Genomic DNA, 19,874 nt, shown 5'->3' on the forward strand with positions numbered 1-19,874 from the left:
ACATACACACCACACACACAACACACCACACACACTACACATACACCACACACACGACACACAAACCAAACACACCACACACACCCACATACTACCCACAAACACCTACACATCACATACACACCATACACACACCAAACACACCACACCCAAACACGCCACACACACACCACACATACACCACACACACCATACCTACACACCACACACACCACCCACACACACACCACACACACACCTACACACGACACACACCCACACTACACCCACACACCACCCACACACACCACCCACACACCACACACACCCTACACACCACCCAGACACACCCCAAACACCCCACACACCCCACAACACCCTACACACACGCCCCACACACGCCACACACACACCCCACACACCCCACACACACACCCCCTACACACACTACACATCCTACACACACTCCACACACACCCCTCATACACCCCACACAGACACCCCACACACACACCCCACGCTGACGATTGCTAAAACGGCGATTACGGCGTCCGGCGACGTCACCGAGGCCGGACCCCGGAAGCGCCGCGGCTGCTGTCGACGTGGGGGGGAGGGACACGTGGCTACAGGGCTCATTGCCCCGACGTTCCCAGCACATCGCTCCTCACCTTCCAACCAGACTGGTCACCTGCCACACCACTGGTCACCACCTTCCTCACCACTGTTCACTTACCACACGACTGGTCAACTTCCAACCCGATCGTTCACCTACCACCGACGGTTCACCTACCAACCCCGCTGTTCACCTACCACCCACTGTTCATCACCTACCAACCCCACTGTTCACCACCTACCACCCGACTTCACCTACCAACCCCACTGTTCACCACCTACCACCGACTGTTCATCACCTACCAACCCCACTGTTCACCTACCACCGACTGTTCACCTACCAACCCCACTGTTCACCACCTACCACCGACTTCACCTACCACCGACTTTTCACCACCTACCAACCCCGACTGTTCACCTACCGCGGACAAACATTACAAAGTTTTTTTTTGTTTTCGGGGTCACTTCGTGCGCTGCTGTATTGACATTGAATTCATCTTGCACGTCTCGCAGGTACGTGAACGTACCCACCCGACATACGGCCCGTCGTCATCATCACATGCTCTGAAGAAGGGCCATTTCCCGAAACGTCGCCTGTTTTATCCGTGTTCTTTTAAGGCCGCAGTGACAAGGTCGCCAAATTAGTGTAATCACACAGATGCGGGTCTGCCGTTACAGTTCTTGTATCGTATAACGCCAGTGGACGATGATCTGAACCGGTCCTGGAGCCACCTCCCCTAGGTCCACTCGGCCTCAAACGAGTTTACCCGCTGCGGTGCTGTAACCCCATCGCCGCTCGGAGGAGACAAAGGCGGCCGGGCGTGGCGCTACTCGCCAAACGGCACTTGCCCCGGCAGTCTGTTAGAGGCTACACGGGGGACCTTTGTCTTTGTTGGTGGTGACTGCCTGTGCCGGGGTCGATGCCCTCCCGTAAGGGGGAAAGCGAATTTCTCGGTTCACTTGTTTCGTTTCACGGAGATGTTGTGTGTGTGTGTGATATATAATGTAATATATATATTGTAATATATATAATGTAATATATATAATGTTAGAGAAATTGTGGGGGGACTTGTAAGGGATTTGCCCCCCCTCTGCCCTGTGAAGAGTGAACGCAGTGGGGGGTTTGTAACATCCGGCAGAAGGTTTTTATAACATGGGACCTTTTCTTGTCAGCATCGAAATATAATGTCTCTAGTGTAGAGCAACCAGTTTCAAAGACAATGCATTTACTACCAGAGCATGTGTTTTTGTGTTTGCACGTTCACCCCAAGTACTGTGTGTTTGGTTAATGCAGACGGGAATCCTTGCAAAAGGTTTCTGTTTGGTGTTTTAACGTCTCAACAGAGAGGCCAAAACTCTTAGACGCCAAATTTAATTTACAATGAAAAAACATTTTCAGTTGTTGCGGGTCAATACGCACGTGGGGAGGTGGCAATTGCATCGAAAACGTCGGCTCAGCCGAGTGGCAGGGCACAGAACCCGGCTCACGATCCGTCTCGGATGGGGTCGTTATTTTACGATGACACATCGATGACACATCGATGCGATTTGCATTGATCCTCGGTTGACATCGAGTCATTTGCCATTTTGGTTTTTGCCGAGACTGAACAACGCTTTAAGCGGGGTGGGGTGGCTCTCTTACCAACACTACGTCGGCTTTTTTGCGAACAAACTTTATGAATCCATAGAATGTATTTCTGTGGTTAAGTGAGTAAGAATAAATGTGGCTGTCCGCATGATGAAGCCGGTTGTAATCGCTGGCGAAACGTCGTACTCGGATTGTAAACGTTGTGGCTTTGCTCTCCAACACACCGGTTAGTGCTGTTCCGGTTACGAATTGGCCACGTTCTGTTAACGTGACAACCCTTACTAGTTGTCCGTGTCGGGTGGTGGCGGGTTTTACGACACATTAATATATTGACGCGATCTAACCCCTAACATTTGATATTGCCCACTCATAAAGAGTCTCTGGGCGTCCCTCCCGCACACGACTCAGCCAGTGTTGTAGCCGTCAACAAACAATGCCCATTCATTGATGTTTTTGCCGATAGTCGAATGTTTAACGCTGGACTGTAATCAAGTTACACATTATCCACGTTTGGCACGTGGGTTAATATAACCGCGCGGCGATGGATTCGGCGAGGTCGCCGGATGAAATGTTCACCACGATATTTAAACTCGCCACACGTGAGCGCGGCTATGAAACAAAAGTCACGGGTTCTGGGGGGGAGCACGTCACTTTTTGGACACGTGACGAGCAATTGACCGCAATTGATGCCAAACTATTGAAACATGTACATGAGTGCACACTCGGAATCGTTTAACGATGCGTACGTCGGCTGTTGTACTGTGATACGGATGTCAGTGATCACTGCCTTCAGCAAACAGCATTGACCGGCGTGGTGAAGTATGGTCAAATAGAGCCCCCCACAACCCCGCACGGCCGTGTGGTTAGTGACACGTGACGTGGCCTTGAGAGGTGACCACGTGACGTGGGCCTTGAGAGGTGACACGTGACCTAGACCTTGAAAGGTGACACGTGACCTAGAACTTGAGAGGTGACACGTGACCTAGGCCTTGAGAGGTGACCACGTGACCTAGGCCTTGAGAAGTGACACGTGACGTGGCCTTGAGAGGTGACACGTGACCTAGACCTTGAAAGGTGACACGTGACCTAGAACTTGAGAGGTGACACGTGACCTAGGCCTTGAGAGGTGACCACGTGACCTAGGCCTTGAGAAGTGACACGTGACGTGGCCTTGAGAAGTGACACGTGACCTAGACCTTGAAAGGTGACACGTGACCTAGACCTTGAAAGGTGACACGTGACCTAGACCTTGAGAGGTGACACGTGACCTCGACCTTGAAAGGTGACACGTGACCTAGACCTTGAGAGGTGACACGTGACCTAGACCTTGAGAGGTGACACGTGACGTGGCCTTGAGAGGTGACACGTGACCTAGACCTTGAGAGGTGACACGTGACCTAGACCTTGAGAGCTGACACGTGACGTGGCCTTGAGAGGTGACACGTGACCTAGACCTTGAGAGGTGACACGTGACCTAGGCCTTGAGAGGTGACACGTGACCTAGACCTTGAGAGGTGACACGTGACCTAGGCCTTGAGAGGTGACACGTGACCTAGGCCTTGAGAGGTGACACGTGACCTAGACCTTGAGAGGTGACACGTGACGTGGCCTTGAGAGGTGACCACGTGACGTGGCCTTGAGAGGCGACCACGTGACGTGGCGTTGAGAAGGTGACACGTGACGAGGCCTTGAGAAGGTGACACGTGACGTGGCCTTGAGAAGGTGGCACGTGTCGTCAGGGGCCGCCCCAACGCACGCTACAAACCTCTCCTTGTATTCGAATGGGCAGTTGGCATTTAAACAAAAAAAAAGCAAATATGAGCACAGTGCCACGTAGAGGGGGGTACTTACACGGATTATTATCGTGATGTCATCTGATCTTTAACGTCTTTTGTTCAAGGCAGGGCCTAGGTCATCGCCCGCAAAGACAAAGACAAAGATCACCCCGTATAGCCTTAACAGACTGTTTGGGGCAAGTGCTGTTAGCGAGCACCTATGAAGGTGCTTTGGTCATCACCCACACACACACAGATGTATGTATAACTGTCATCTTTGCTGACAGCCAACGCCATAGTGTTTGCATTTGGGTCGATTCCGTCGGTCAGCGGCTTGGGACCTGCGGCTCTTGACTTCCACTAATTCTGCCAACTGCCTGATGATGCTCGTCACGAAGGGCGGTGAAACGTCCCCCACCCAATTGCTAAATGCCGTGAGATGGCTCTCCGCAATAAAGTGGCATGTTGAGCACATGACAACTCTACGAATTGGCCGTGTCAGATGGAGGAGGCGTAGCGACATTCTTTTTACACGATATTACCCAAATATCAATTATGAATCATAATCTTGATTTGAAGCTTTCGTGACTGCAGGAATCCATACTCTTTGGTTCTTTCGGCAAAGTCACGTAGGTAGATTTATATACTTTACCGAAAGAACCAAAGAGTATGAATCATAATATCGGTCGTGAAAGTCTACATATTAAATTGCACAAATTGGTACCATTTTATTTGTTATCATCCCTAGCGAGATGGTGATGATGCGTTGCAACAAAAAGCCAAGCAGCACAATTGAAGGTGTGATCGATACGAGCTTTCAATACGTTTCTTAAATTGGGAAAAGGTTGGTGAAAATTCTGGGAAAAGAGACGGTGGGAGGGATTTGGAAAGTTGAGCAATGGGGGGAATGAGGCATAAAGAGAAGTGTTGTGACGTGTGACCTGTCGTGCGGTGAGTGGGTGAGCGAGTGAGTGGGTGAGCGAGTGAGTGGGTGAGCGAGTGAGTGGGTGAGCGAGTGAGTCGATGAGCGAGTGAGTGGGCGGGTGAATAAGTGGGTGAGTGAACGAGTTGTGACCTGCTCTGCGCGGTGCTGGTTGAACACAGTGCGGTTGAGACGAAACGGTCAGTCTGGCAGACCGAGTCCTCAACATGGTTCGAGGAATCAACGAGTGAAAGTCCACCGGTACCGCAACCGTGGCGGTCGCGATAGAAGAGCCGTAGGTGAGCGAGTGGCTGGAGTGAATCGGTGAGAGCTGGGTCATCGGTCATTTCGACTGCTTTACGGTTCATGCTTTTGAGTACAAAGAGGCAGGAAGCTGGGCGCTCTTCACCCTAACAATTACAGACGGGATTCGTACTTCTCGTGACCGTGACGCCGATATCACACTTGGGATATACAATTGGGGTGGTGGTGGGGAGGGAGGACACGTAATTAGATTTTTTTGGAAAATACGAACCGCGCCAACACAGCTCTGTAAATAAAGCCGCGCAAGAGCTGTAACGTCGTACAACGAGGTCATTGTTGGGATGTACCATACATCGCAGATGTGATGAAAGGAAACAAATCTAACTGCGTGGCTCATGTGTGTGTGCGCGTGTGTCAGAGGTCGCAAACGGGTTTTGATTCCTTACCCGTACGCGCACCAGGGTCGCAAACGGGTACCCGTACCCGTACCCAGCCAGGTACGGGTAGCCGGGTATCGGGTAGGGTACGGGTATCGGGTACCCGGTTGCGACCTCTGGCGTGTGTCCACGCATGCGTGTGTGTCCGTGCGTATGTTGAATTTCTTTCGCACCGTACGGAGCCAGCCGTGCTAATCGGAGGTGCGTGCGCGCGTGTCGTTGCGGCGTGCTGCTTTGTGCCGGCTAGCAGCAGCAGCAGCGGCGACGATGGCGGCGGCAGGGAGCAAGAGGACGATCCTGGTGACGGGCGGAGCCGGCTACATCGGGAGCCACACGCTGGTGGAGCTCGCGCAGGCCGGCTACTCCGCCGTGGTCATCGACAACTTCCACAACGCCATCCGTGGTGCGCACGCCGGTGTGTGCGTGCACTACGCTACGAACCCGGCGACCCGAGTTCGATTCCCGCTCACGGCCAACACTAGTGACGATTATCTAAACCGGACCTGGGTCTTCCCTAGGACGACTCAGCCTCAAATCAAGTTCAAGTTCATTTATTAGGTACAAGCCCTGTGAGCCATTCAGCTCTTGAATCGGGTGCAACCGCAACAAACAAAAAATAAAAAAATGAACAAGAAAAAATCTTAAAGTGAATATGTGAAATCACCAAAATAAAGCAATGAAGGCAATGAAACAGTGATCATAGGAACTGTCACGGAATGAGTACCTGTTGCAGTGTGTAAAAACATCAAAGGCGGTCGGGCATCGTCCTGGCCACCCACCACCTCGTGTACCGTGCCGGCCTTCATAGGTGCTCACTAACAACAGTCCGTTAAGGCTCCGCTCCGCGCCATTGTCTTGAGCCTCTTCATTGAACGCTCTTCCACTTTTAAAGCAAGATTGAAGACGGATTTCTGTATTTCTTTATCGCTGCTAAGTTTATTCTTCCTCCGAACCTACGATTCGTACGGTGTGAAAGAAGTTCAACATTCACACACGAGAGTTCAAAGTGCAGACTGATGGGTTCTGGGTAGGGGTTATCGAGGGTAAATCGGGAGTGCGGGAGTGGGTCTATGGAACCAGTTTGTTTAGTGCCGAGCCTACACCAAGTATATAAATAAATAACACCACAATGGTCCCTAAGGTGGGAAGGTACAGTGGCGCTACAGATAGCCACTCGTAGTCGCGATGGAATGCAGAAGTTTAATTCTGTACAGGAAGCCAATTTTTTTTAAATCTCTGCGAGTGTGATTTTTTGCGCAGCTTGTGGTCGGGGATGACTGAGATATTTAAACTTTATCCACAAGTTCGATTTGTTGATCGTCTGAATGCCACCATTTTTGGCGGAGGGGCAGGGGAGGCTGAGATCAATAGGGTGCTGTGGGATTAAAGTCAAAGTTTCGCTGTAGCTTAGGACAAGGATCATCCCAGGATTTGCTTGACACCATAGCGGCAGTGTCACCAGCGAAGGTACCTAGGTCGGAGAGGATCAGTCTGCTAAATGATTAAGTGTGGTGTGCCTTGTTTGTATGTTAGTGTATGTGTGTGTGTAAATACCAGGCAAAAACAACCCCCTACCTCCCCGTGAGAAGCAACCTGGCCACAATTGATAGCTCAACGAAGTGGCTTATCACGTGGAAATTTATAGCAGCCAAACACTCTAAACGCACGTTGATGCTAAATGTGGAGGGGAAAACCGGAGGAACCCGGCGAAAAATCCACATGACCCCAGGGCGAGAGAGAGAGACACACGCAAACTCCAAATATTACAGTAGACAGTAGGTGTCAGGGTCGGGATGGAACCCACGACCTCCTGCACACCGGGCGAGGTAGTTAACATCTCCTAGCCACCACGATGATGATGATGATGAGAGAGAGACACGCAAACTCCAAATATTACAGTAGACAGTAGGTGTCAGGGTCGGGATGGAACCCACGACCTCCTGCACACCGGGCGAGGTAGTTAACATCTCCTAGCCACTGTGATGATGATGAGACGCAAACTCCAAATATACAGCAGCAGGCGTTAGGGTCGGGATGGAACCCACGACCTCCTGCACAACGGGCGAGGTAGTTAACATCTTCTAGCCACAGAGGTACCCCCTCTGCAAACACTGCCGCCAGTCCGGGGCTGTGACCGTCCGTGTCACCGAGCCGCTGGGCTCAATGGAGCCTCGCCAGCTCGTCACGCGTGTGCGTTGCGTGTGCGTTGCGTGTTATCGCGCGTCAGGTCCCGGCGGGGAGCCCGAGAGCTTGCGTCGCGTGAGGGAGCTCACGGGGGCCAACATCGCCTTCCACGAGGTCGACATGATGGACGAGCCGGCACTGCAGAAGCTCTTCAGCCAGGCAAGCGCTCGCCTCTCACTCCTCCTCACCCCTCACACTCACCTCACACTCACCTCACACTCACCTCACACTCACCTCACACTCAGCTCACACTCGGCTCACTCAGCTCACACTCACCTCACACTCATCTCACACTCCTCACCTCACACTCACCTCACACTCACCTCACACTCACCTCACACTCACCTCACACTCACCTCACACTCCTCACCTCACGCTCCTCCCCTCACGCTCACCTCACGCTCACCTCACACTCCTCACCTCACACTCATCTCACACTCACCTCACACTCCTCACTTCACCTCACGCTCCTCCCCTCACACTCACCTCACGCTCACCTCACACTCCTCACCTCACACTCACCTCACACTCACCTCACACTCCTCACCGCACACTCACCTCACACTCACCTCACACTCACCTCACACTCAACTCACACTCACCTCACACTCACCTCACACTCACCTCACACTCCTCACCCCTCACACTCCTCACCTTACACTCACTTCACACTCCTCACACTCCTCACCTCGCACTCCTCACCTCACACTCACCTCACACTTACCTCACACTCACCTCACACTCACCTCCCACTCCTCACCACCCACTCCTCACCTCACACTCACCTCATTCCTCACCTCACACTCACTTATGGCACTCACCTCACACTCGCCTCCCCTTTACCATTCACCTCTCACCTCACTCGTCTAATGCTCACACTCACCTCACGCTCACCTCACACTCGCACTCACCGATAGCATTCACCATTGTCTGATGTTGTTTATTGTCGATGTGCTGGTCCACTCGGCATTCCCTCACTGCGGTGATTCACGATGTTGTTGTTGTTATTGTGGTTGTCGGCACACGCAGTACTCCTTCAGCGCCATCATCCACTTCGCCGGCCTCAAGGCGGTGGGCGAGTCTGTGGAGCAGCCGCTGCGCTACTACCAGGTCAACGTGGCGGGGGCGCTCAACCTGCTGCAGGTACACCGAGCCTGGAGCGGGCGCCACACAACAACAACAACCGCCATTCGCCACTAAGTGGCGGTGACGTCACCACGACGCTTGTGCCAGGCCATGTGCACCTTGAGGCCACGTGAAGTGTCGAACGCCCGCTGGCAGGAGGCCACGGGGCAGACCCAGCAGGTGCCACCAGGTCGACTGACTGAGATGAACGAGATGAGTGGCTGATGCACCACCTGTGCCCCCTACTGTGCCAACTTGCTGTGCTTTAGCCACCCGGCGCTCCGCTCGTTGTTGCGAGCGTCGCTCCTCCGCCCTCCGTTGTTGTTGGAGGGCGACTGCCTCCAACTGCCAAGTAACGTCCTTCACGAGCCTCCTCCACTGAGGCCGATCTTGACACCGCTGGCACACACAGACACTCGCGCGTGCGAGCGTGCGTATGCAACCCGTGTCTGCTCGTTTGTGTGTGTGACGCTCACAACAATGAACGGAGCGTCGGGTGGCTAAAGCATAGCAAATGGGCACAGTAGGGGGGCACAGGTGGTGCATCAACCAGTCATCTCGGTCATCTCAGTCAGTCGACCCGTGGCACCTGCTGGGTCTGCCCCGTGACCTCCTGCCCGCGGGCGTTCGACAATTCACGTGGCCTCAACGTGCACCTAGCCTGGCACAAGCGCCGTGGTGACGTCACCGCCACTTAGTGGCGAATGGCGGTTGTTGTTGTTGTGTGACTCCTCTTCCTCTCCAGCGCTCTGCCTTAGCAAACGCCCGGTCCTCGGCTGCCATCTTCCCCATCCGTCTCTGCTCTCTGCTCTCCTCCCTCCTCTGCGTTACCCCCCCCCCCCACCCCCGTTTCCTTCAGCACCGCCAGCGACCCGCTCGTTCTCATGCCCCACCGTAATTCCATCTGCCAACGGTCCTCGCCCGTCAACGCGTCCAGTCCCGTTCTTCTCTCTCCTTCAGGTGTTGTCCTTCGCTTACCGTTCCTTTCTATCGTCGATGTCATTCAAGAGCTCTTCATCGGCTTCGCTCCCCATGCACCCTCCTCCTTCTCCACATCCGCGTCTCGAACGTTTCCAAACCGTCTCGCCGCTCTGTCCTTTCTTGCCGCCGCACCAGAGGTCGCAAACGGGTTTTGATTCCTTACCCGTACCCGGCCGCACCAGGGTCGCAAACGGGTACCCGTACCCGGCCGGGTACAGGTAGCCGGGTATCGGGTAGGGTACGGGTATCGGGTACCCGGTTGCGACCTCTGCGCCGCACGGCTCCTCCGCTCTGCGCCATCGTCTTGGCGCGCCTCGTCATTGATTCGTAGACCGACTCCGTATGTTCGAGATGCGCATGCACGTACGCACGCAACGCACGAGGATCGATCGTTAGAGAAGAGCAGAAAGCCTGCCGAGGATTTGGACGGAGTTTTGTTTACCCCGTGCCGGTATTTCTGAGTTTTATTTTCCACAATAAAAAAAATGGTTGATGATTACGCAGGAATATAATATAAATCGTAGCGCTATAATAACAACAGCTGTCAGAATCGCGTTCCCGAACCAATTGTTACGATTGTGAAACAGATGCACAATTAATTACACCGATCTGCTGTGTGATATATACGTGGCGGGTTATTGTAAATGGTTTAGCGGTGGACAAGCGACACCGTGTAGGGGTGTGGTCATTCCGAGTTGTGATGTCGGTAGAGGGTGACGATGGCGTTGGTCGTGGGTAATGACGATGTTGATTGTGGAGATGATGATGGTCGTGTATATGATAGCTTAACATGTAGGCTTTCGCGACCAATATCCTTAATACAGATTTTTTGGGTTAGATCACGAAAATATATTTTAAAAAAATGTGTCGCTCAACCCGCCACTGGTGGTGACGTAAACCCGCCACCACCCGCGTGGTGGCGATTTTAACGACACATTTCCATATTTACGCGATCTAACCCAAAAAAACCTCTATTATGGTTTGTATGTTAAGTTGTGGCAGTGGTGGTAATGTTTGTCAATGCGATGGTAATGACGATGACGATGATCGTGGTGGCCCGCGCCCCCCCCAACCACGCCCCCCTCCACCCCGCCCCCCCTCTACCCCGCCCCCCCTCTACCCCGCCCCCCCTCCACCCCGCCCCCCCTCTAACCCGCCCCCCCTCCACCCCGCCCCCCCTCTACCCCGCCCCCCCTCTACCCCGCCCCCCCTCTACCCCCCCCCTCTACCCCGCCCCCCCTCTACCCCGCCCCCCCCTCTACCCCCCCCCTCCACCCCGCCCCCCCTCTACCCCCCCCCCTCTACCCCGCCCCCCCTCTACCCCGCCCCCCCTCTACCCCGCCCCCCCTCTACCCCGCCCCCCCTCTACCCCGCCCCCCCCTCTACCCCCCCCCTCCACCCCGCCCCCCCTCTACCCCCCCCCCTCTACCCCGCCCCCCCTCTACCCCGCCCCCCCTCTACCCCGCCCCCCCTCTACCCCGCCCCCCCTCTACCCCCCCCCTCCACCCCGCCCCCCCTCCACCCCGCCCCCCCTCTACCCCGCCCCCCCTCTACCCCCCCCTCTACCCCGCCCCCCCTCTACCCCGCCCCCCCTCTACCTCCCCCCCCTCCACCCCGCCCCCCCTCTACCCCCCCCCTCCACCCCGCCCCCCCTCTACCCCGCCCCCCCTCTACCCCGCCCCCCTCTACCCCCCCCCTCTACCCCGCCCCCCTCTACCCCGCCCCCCCTCTACCCCCCCCCTCTACCCCGCCCCCCCTCTACCCCGCCCCCCCTCTACCCCCCCCCCCCCCCCTCGGCAGGTGGCGAAGGCGCACGGCGTGCGTGACGTGGTGTTCAGCAGCTCGGCCACCGTGTACGGCGTCCCCGAGAAGCTGCCGCTGGGCGAGACGCACCCGACGGGCGGCTGCACCAACCCCTACGGCAAGAGCAAGTTCTTCATCGAGGAGATCCTGCGCGACCTGTGCTGCGCTCAGCCGGTGAGGGGCGGCGGGGGTGGCGAGGGTGGCGAGGGCGGCGAGGGTGGCGAGGTTGGTGAGGTTGGTGAGGGAGGTGAGGGTGGTGAGGGAGGTGAGGGTGGTGAGGGTGGTGAGGGCGGTGAGGGTGGTGAGGGCGGTGAGGGCGGTGAGGGAGGTGAGGGTGGCGAGGGAGGTGAGGGTGGTGAGGGCGGTGAGGGAGGTGAGGGTGGCGAGGGAGGTGAGGGTGGCGAGGGAGGCGAGGGTGGCGAGGGTGGCGAGGTTGGTGAGGTTGGTGAGGGAGGTGAGGGCGGTGAGGGTGGTGAGGGCGGTGAGGGTGGTGAGGGCGGTGAGGGAGGTGAGGGTGGCGAGGGAGGTGAGGTGGCGAGGGTGGTGAGGTTAGTGAGGTTGGTGAGGGAGGTGAGGGTGGCGAGGGTGGTGAGGGCGGTGAGGGCGGTGAGGGAGGTGAGGGCGGTGAGGGAGGTGAGGGTGGCGAGGGAGGTGAGGGTGGTGAGGGCGGTGAGGGAGGTGAGGGTGGCGAGGGAGGCGAGGGTGGCGAGGGAGGCGAGGGTGGCGAGGGTGGCGAGGTTGGTGAGGTTGGTGAGGGAGGTGAGGGCGGTGAGGGCGGTGAGGGAGGTGAGGGTGGCGAGGGAGGTGAGGGCGGTGAGGGCGGTGAGGGCGGTGAGGGCGGTGAGGGCGGTGAGGGCGGTGAGGGCGGTGAAGGCGGTGAGGGAGGTGAGGGTGGCGAGGGAGGCGAGGGAGGCGAGGGTGGTGAGGGCGGTGAGGGAGGTGAGGGCGGCGAGGGAGGCGAGGGTGGCGAGGGAGGCGAGGGTGGCGAGGGAGGCGAGGGAGGCGAGGGCGGCGAGGGCGGCGAGGGCGGCGAAGGCGGCGAGGGCGGTGAGGGCGGTGAGGGCGGTGAGGGCGGTGAGGGCGGTGAGGGCGGTGAGGGCGGTGAGGGCGGTGAGGGAGGTGAGGGAGGTGAGGGCGGTGAGGGCGGTGAGGCTGGCGGAGGCTGCGAGTTGCGTTGCTGTTAAAACCCTAATTTATTTCCCCCATTAAGCGTAAACCGAATGAAAGAAAACGATAAACGCACCCTGGTTACCGGGTTTGCCGCGAACGTACGGAAACGTCCAGAGCCGCACGCGTGACGCGTTGAGCTTCTGAAGCGAGGCACGAATGTGTCCCGCTCACCGGGGGAGTACGTTGCCGCACGGACGGCCCCCCCCCCTACCCCCCCTCACGCTTCCCAAGAGTGCGGTTCGCGGACGCTTCGTTATGCCCGAGCGGGCGGATCTTCACGGTGGCGCCGTTCCGTTTGCCGCAGGAGTGGAACGTCGTCATCCTCCGCTACTTCAACCCCATTGGGGCCCACGAGTCCGGCCGCATCGGAGAGGACCCGCAAGGCATCCCCAACAACCTCATGCCCTACGTGGCGCAGGTCAGGGGTCATCATTGTCATTATCATCATCGTCATTATCATCGTCATTGTCATCATCGTCAGCCAGGAATGTTGGGTCAGGGATGGGGGGTTAGGGGTGGGGGTTGCGTTAGTGGGTTCGTGCTGTTGGGCTGTTATTCAGAGCAGCACCGGTTGCTGTGGCAATGCCAGGGGAAGCGTTGGTGATTTTTTTTTGCCTTGGACAGAAAAGTTGCCAAGTTTGGATAAATCTGAGTTGCAGTGTCGAGTTTTTATTGTTATGGTATTGTTAATGCTTTCCCATGCCTCTGCGTGTCTCCCCGTGCCTCTCCCCATGCCACTGGCCACAGGTCGCCGTGGGTCGTCGCGAGTTCCTGAGCGTCTTCGGAGACGACTACGACACGCCGGACGGCACGGGTGTGTAAGGCGCACGCTTGCCCGCTAGTTGACACTTCTTCGCCCGCGTGCGCGCTCGCTCATTCACTTGTATGCTCACTGGTGCACATTTGCTCGCCCATTCACTCGCTCGCTGGCCGACTCTTTGTCACATGCTCACCGCTTCACGGCCGCTCACTCACGTGCTCGTTCGTTCACGCGCTGGCACGCTCTGCTTCACGTGCGCTCACTCGCATTCTCACCCGCTCGCTCACCGACTCGCTCCCTCACTCGTCTGGATGCTCACTCACAGTTGCGCTTGTTGACTCGCGTGGTTGTTGCTGTGATCGCCGTGTGATACGAGGTCGTTGATAAATCACGCAGTTCATAAGAGGTTTTTTTGGGGTTAGATCGCGTAAATATAAATGTGTCGTTAAAGCCGCCACCACCCGACACAGCCAATTAGTAAGGTTCAAAACATAAACCAAACGTGCCAGTTAGTTACTTGAGCACACCCGGTGCGTTGGAGAATAAAACCACGACTTTTACAATTCGAGTACGACGTTTCGCCGGTAATTACAACCAGCATCAACAGGCGATGCAGTTGTTGCCGTGCGGGCGGGCGCGCGGTTTTAGTAACTTGTGGTGGTTGTTGATGGCGTCGGCTTGCGGCCTGGTTGACGACGTTGTCCTGTAGTAGTAGTTTTTTACCCTTTCAACTGGTACAAAACTGACACCTTTATACAAGGCATCATGTTTGCAATAACCACAACACAAGCAGTCAAATGCAAACAAAAAGAAACAACTCTGATAATGATAATAATATGCACTGTCCTTGAAGTTGATTGGTCCACACCCGAGACAGCTTTCCTTAGAGCCTAGTCTCCATTGGTGTTGGACCAGATGACGCCAAAAGGTGTACAACTCAAAAACAGCTCACTATGCCTTGTATAAAGGTGTCAGTTTTGTACCAGTTTAAAGGGTAAAAACCTACTACTATATTTTGCCACTGGTAAAGGAGGTCTCATAGTGACGTTGTCCTGTTGCGGCTGTGGCTGACGCAGGAGTGCGAGACTATATCCACGTGGTTGACCTTGCCAAGGGTCACATTGCCGCTCTGCGCAAGCTGGAGGAGCGGTGCGGGTGCAAGGTGAGAGGTCACACCGCGCTCACCGCACCAACAACCGTGCAAAGACAAAGATCCCCCGTGTAGCCTCAACAGACTGCTGGGGCAAGTGTTGCTAGCGAGTAGCACCTATGAAGGCCGGCACGGCACACGTGAGGGGGTGGGTGGTCAGCGCCACCCTCGGCTGCCTTTGTCTCCCCAGTGCTGATGTTTGCACACCGCACCGGGTACTCATTTGAGGCTGAGTCGACCTGGGGGAGACCCAAGGACCGTTTCAAACGTTCGCCACTGTGTTTGGTTGCGAGCGGGAATTGAACTCAGGTCGTCAGGTTTGTCGCAGTGCGCTAACTACTGCACCACTGCTCTAATCGCACACAGCTCAATCCACACATTTGATATCACTGTTTCTGTACCTGAACCTCAATTGTGCTACGATCAGTCTAAAATAATATCCGGGTCAACTTACATCCGACACGAAATTTATTGTTTCACATCTATGTATATTGGTGCCATATTTTTCATTTGTCACGTGTACGTGGTTGTTTTTACTCCGATTTCTATTCGCTTCATTGCTGTAGTTTCATTTTTTTTACTCTGCTTTTGTCATTGTGGTGACCCATGTCACTCTTGCAAATCAGACTACTCTAACCTGGGTCCCTTAAGTTCTCACCTGGTCAAACAAGATAACACTTTAACTACACACACTCCACTTTAACCACCCACGCATGCTGCTGGTAAAACCCGTGTGTGTGTGTGTGTGCGTGCTCCCTCGCCCTCCCCAGGTGTACAACCTGGGCACAGGTGTCGGGTACTCGGTGCTCCAGATGGTGAAGGCCATGGAGAAAGCGAGCGGCAAGGAGGTGGGGGATTCGTCGCCGTCATCACCGTCGTATAAACGCACACGTCATTGTCATCGCCGTCATCTCGGTTTATTTACCCTCCGTGTCGGTCGCTCTGTCGCGAGCCGTGACGCTCACTGGTAGCGATTGTAACAGGTGGGAGGGGGGCCGCGTGGGGCGAGGCGCTACGCCACGTTGGCATTGTACATTCACGGTGGCGGCGCTACGGAGACACGAGCAGTCTCAGCGAGTCGGTGCCGTCGTCGGTGTCGTCGTCATCGGTAGTGTTGGTGGTGGTGTTGTCGTTCGTATTGTCATCGTTGGTGTCGTCGTCAGTGTTGTCAACGTCAGTATTGTCGTCGGTGTCGTCGTCATCGTGCGTAACGACGGCGGTGCTCGTGCCAGGTCAAGTTCGTGGTGGCCCCTCGGCGCGAGGGCGACGTGGGGTCGTGCTACGCGGACCCCGCGCTCGCACACACGGAGCTCGGGTGGAAAGCGGAGAGAGACCTCGACACCATGTGTACGCACACGCGCGCATACGTGCACACACGCACAAAAGCGCACGTACACGCGGTGTACACGTGTATACGTGTGCATGCAGTCACGTGCATGTGCACACACCTATGTACAGTTGTGGCGGTGATGGTGATTTGATGGTAGCAATGGTAATTGTGATAGGATGTTGATGATGTGGTGATGTCCCTGTGTATTGCAGGTAAAGATCTCTGGAGATGGCAGTTGCAGAACCCGCAAGGATTCGCCACCAGCACTCCGTAATGGGTGCAACAGCAAATGTCACCTTCCACACCCCCACCCCGCCCCCCAAGTCAGAAGTGGTACCTTCCACAATCGCAGCATTCGATAATCCTCCACCACACGTGGAATGTACCACTGCTGAAAGGGGGGTGAAACCTTACATTGAGGCATTATCCTACACGGCCCATCGTATATATCTTGACATGTGGCACACTCCGGCCTTAAAAGGGCCAGGCAATCCAATAATTAGTGGGAAACTACAAACTGTTGTGTGACTTTCAGGTGTGGCTTTAATTACATCGTTGTGGTCAGTCGCTGCCACTGCTTCGTAAAAGCAAAGGCTGAAAGCGCTCCCCTATCCGCCCCGTCCATCTGTGATGGGGGGTGCGGCACGATAACTTGAGTAACGTTGATCCAAAGTAAATTAAACTTCAGCGTTATGTTGTGGTGCTATTAGGAAATCGCCCTCTTGAACAAAACGGCCACATTGATCATTAGGCGATTGCTCAAAACTTGCAGGCATGAGTCATAGCAAAAAAGCGACTCCCGTATTGGCAACTATTAAGTCTTCCTTTTTCAGTGTAACACGTCAGCTTTTCGTGACCAATATCCAAAATAAGAGGTTTTTTTTGGGTTAGATTGCGTAAATGTGTCGTGAAACCCACCACCACCGACACAGCCAATTAGTGAGGTTTGTCACGTAAACAGAACGTGCTGATTAGTTGCTACTTCAACACTACCGGTGTGTTGGAGAGTAAACCCACGAAATTTACAATTCCAGTACCGTGACATTTCGCTGGTGGTGTTTACATGATAAGTCATAACTGGCTGTGATGTGTAGTAGTTATTTTCGACTCTCTGGTGTTACATTAACAGGTTAAATGTCTCACTAACACAGCCATCATTGCTCGTTTTCCTTGATGTGGCGGTGGCTCTCCGATCTTACATTGACATGCACATTTCTTTACTAGCCCTTCCCACTTCGCTTATGACCCTTGGGCTACACACATCTCAAACCTTTATATCATCCTGCCTCAGCAGCTCTCTCGCTATTTTTTCACCTGATGGCGACTGCTTGTGTTGCGATCGAAACGTCGTGATATTTTTATTATTTTTCTATCTACGTGGCTTTGCCGAAAGACCCAAGGAATATGAATTCCTGCAGTCACGAAAGCTTTAAGTCAAGATTGAAACCTTACTCATTGGCCGTGTCGGTTGGCGGCGGGTTGAACGACACTGTCTTTAATTAATTGGCGCACAGCATGGTTCAGGGAGAACCGAGTCGTCAGTCGATGGCATTCGTCGTGTTGTCCGACTGCTTTGCTCGGATGGAGAGAGAGAATGCTTCACACGTACAACGTCACACGCTTTTACACGTACGTCGCACGCTTTCACACGTACGTCGCACGCTTTCAAACGTACGTCGCACGCTTTCACACGTACGTCGCACGCTTTCACACGTACAACGTCACACGCTTTTACACGTACGTCGCACGCTTTCACACGTACGTCACACGCTTTTACACGTACGTCGCACGCTTTCACACGTACGTCGCACGCTTTCAAACGTACGTCGCACGCTTTCACACGTACGTCGCACGCTTTCACACGTACGTCGCACGCTTTCACACGTACGTCGCACGCTTTCACACGTACGTCGCACGCTTTCACACGTACAAGGTCGCACGCTTTCACACGTACGTCGCACGCTTTCACACATACGTCGCACGCTTTCAAACGTATGTCGCACGCTTTCACACATACGTCGCACGCTTTCACACGTACAAGGTCGCACGCTTTCACACGTACGTCGCACGCTTTCACACGTACGTCGCACGCTTTCAAACGTACGTCGCACGCTTTCACACGTACGTCGCACGCTTTCACACGTACGTCGCACGCTTTCAAACGTATGTCGCACGCTTTCACACATACGTCGCACGCTTTCACACGTACAAGGTCGCACGCTTTCACACGTACGTCGCACGCTTTCACACGTACGTCGCACGCTTTCAAACGTACGTCGCACGCTTTCACACGTACGTCGCACGCTTTCACACGTACGTCGCACGCTTTCACACGTACGTCGCACGCTTTCAAACGTACGTCGCACGCTTTCACGTTACCGAACGGTGAAGAGAAATCAGTGCCGATGCAGTGATGTCACTGGAGCGCACCTGAAAGTCACTTAAGTTTTTTTTGGGGGTTATGGATGCTCGATGGGGGGTGACCAGATAAGAGCGGATTTGTTTATCTTTTTTATCCCCATCTTTGTTGAACTTGGTTTATTTAGTGGTGCTAATTGTGCTCGTACAAGAGGAAGGAAATCCTGGTGAGTGAAGAACGACATTCATAAGTCACAGCCCTTTGTCAACTGCTCCTATGAAGGCTGCCCCTCCCTCGACCCCACACACAGTCTGGGTCAGGCCATACTTGACGCCGGTCAGTGCGGGTTGGTGAACGAATGGCGTGTCAAGATCTGCGCGCACACACGCAGACACAACAAACCTCCATGTCCTTCAATTTGGTTCTGCACTTCAATTTGGTGAACGTGACGTTAATGAGTGATTGAAAAAATAAACACTTTACCCTTTCCGACAATAATACAGGTGGTGTTTAGATGTTCAAACACCAAATAGACACCGATTGTGTTTACTACAAGGTCGGACTGAACGATTTGGGGAAAAAATCTAATTGAGATTTTTCTGACATTGCGATTTAAAAGTGTTTAAGTCAAGCTTCAGGTCAATAGTCACTGTGTAATAGGGTTTTTAAAACATGTGATGAAGCATTACCACATGATACCATCAAAATATGAACTGCTCTATACATTCTAATGCAAGGATGAGAACGATATGAATTGCTTTCAACATGTATTTATTAAAATGTTTAATTGAAATAGAACAATCAAACAGAGAACAATTAAGTTAAATAAAAAAAGTTAGAATAATAATAAATGAAACAATTCCAATAAGAAAGTAATAGGACTTTTAAAATCGCAGCCTTTGCGATTTTTGTTATCGCATTGTTTCAAATTGCGATTTGAAATCAATTAATCGTTCAGCCCTGCACGGCATCAAGTTTGCATTCACCATGCTTGTGGTAAAACACGCAAACACCATCAACTTCCCCCCCCCCCTCCACAACTCGTTTTTACTCAAGCACTGTGCCTACGCGAATGCCACAGGTGGCCACCATAGTATTGAGATGTTAACTACCTCGCCTGGTGTACAGGACGTTGTGGGTTCGATCCCGAACCATGAGGCCTGTATAGTTGGCGTGTCTCTCTCCCCGTGGTAGCCTGGATACTTCTCCGGTTTTTCTCTCCACTTTTAAAAATATACGGTTAAGAGTATTTGGCTGTTTTAAATTTGCACGTGATGAGAAGCCACTTTGTTGAGCTATCATTTGTGGCCAGGTCACTTCTGAAAAGAGCTATATAGCGCAGTGGGCCGTACTTCGTGAAATAGTTTCGTTTATAGTTTTACAGAACGAGACGTGTGGCAGTGCTTAGTGAATTGCCGATCACCTGGTCGGACTT

At 54.1% G+C, this 19,874-nt stretch overlaps 1 protein-coding gene across 5 annotated transcripts; it reads left to right on the top strand.

Moving 5' to 3' along the window:
• The first annotated feature begins 547 nt into the window (after window positions 1–547).
• GALE (UDP-galactose-4-epimerase) lies at window positions 548–18,054 on the top strand. Of its 5 annotated transcripts, none has more exons than XM_078873887.1 (11): window positions 548–1,104; window positions 5,825–5,992; window positions 7,805–7,920; window positions 8,791–8,904; window positions 11,668–11,844; window positions 13,145–13,258; window positions 13,588–13,654; window positions 14,677–14,762; window positions 15,521–15,598; window positions 15,983–16,097; window positions 16,293–18,054. In XM_078873887.1, exons 2-11 carry the CDS (start codon window positions 5,845–5,847, stop codon window positions 16,352–16,354), a joined length of 1,077 nt encoding a protein of 358 aa, XP_078730013.1. In that variant the 5' UTR covers window positions 548–1,104; window positions 5,825–5,844; the 3' UTR covers window positions 16,355–18,054. The 5 variants fall into 5 exon arrangements, with proteins under 5 accessions (XP_078730013.1, XP_078730005.1, XP_078730042.1 ...); XM_078873879.1 differs by having other exon boundaries at window positions 5,828–5,992; XM_078873916.1 differs by having other exon boundaries at window positions 5,828–5,980.
• The last annotated feature ends 1,820 nt before the right edge of the window (window positions 18,055–19,874 follow it).

The sequence above is a fragment of the Lampetra fluviatilis genome, chromosome 2 (genome assembly GCF_964198595.1).
Source record: "Lampetra fluviatilis chromosome 2, kcLamFluv1.1, whole genome shotgun sequence".
Taxonomy (NCBI): domain Eukaryota; kingdom Metazoa; phylum Chordata; class Hyperoartia; order Petromyzontiformes; family Petromyzontidae; genus Lampetra; species Lampetra fluviatilis.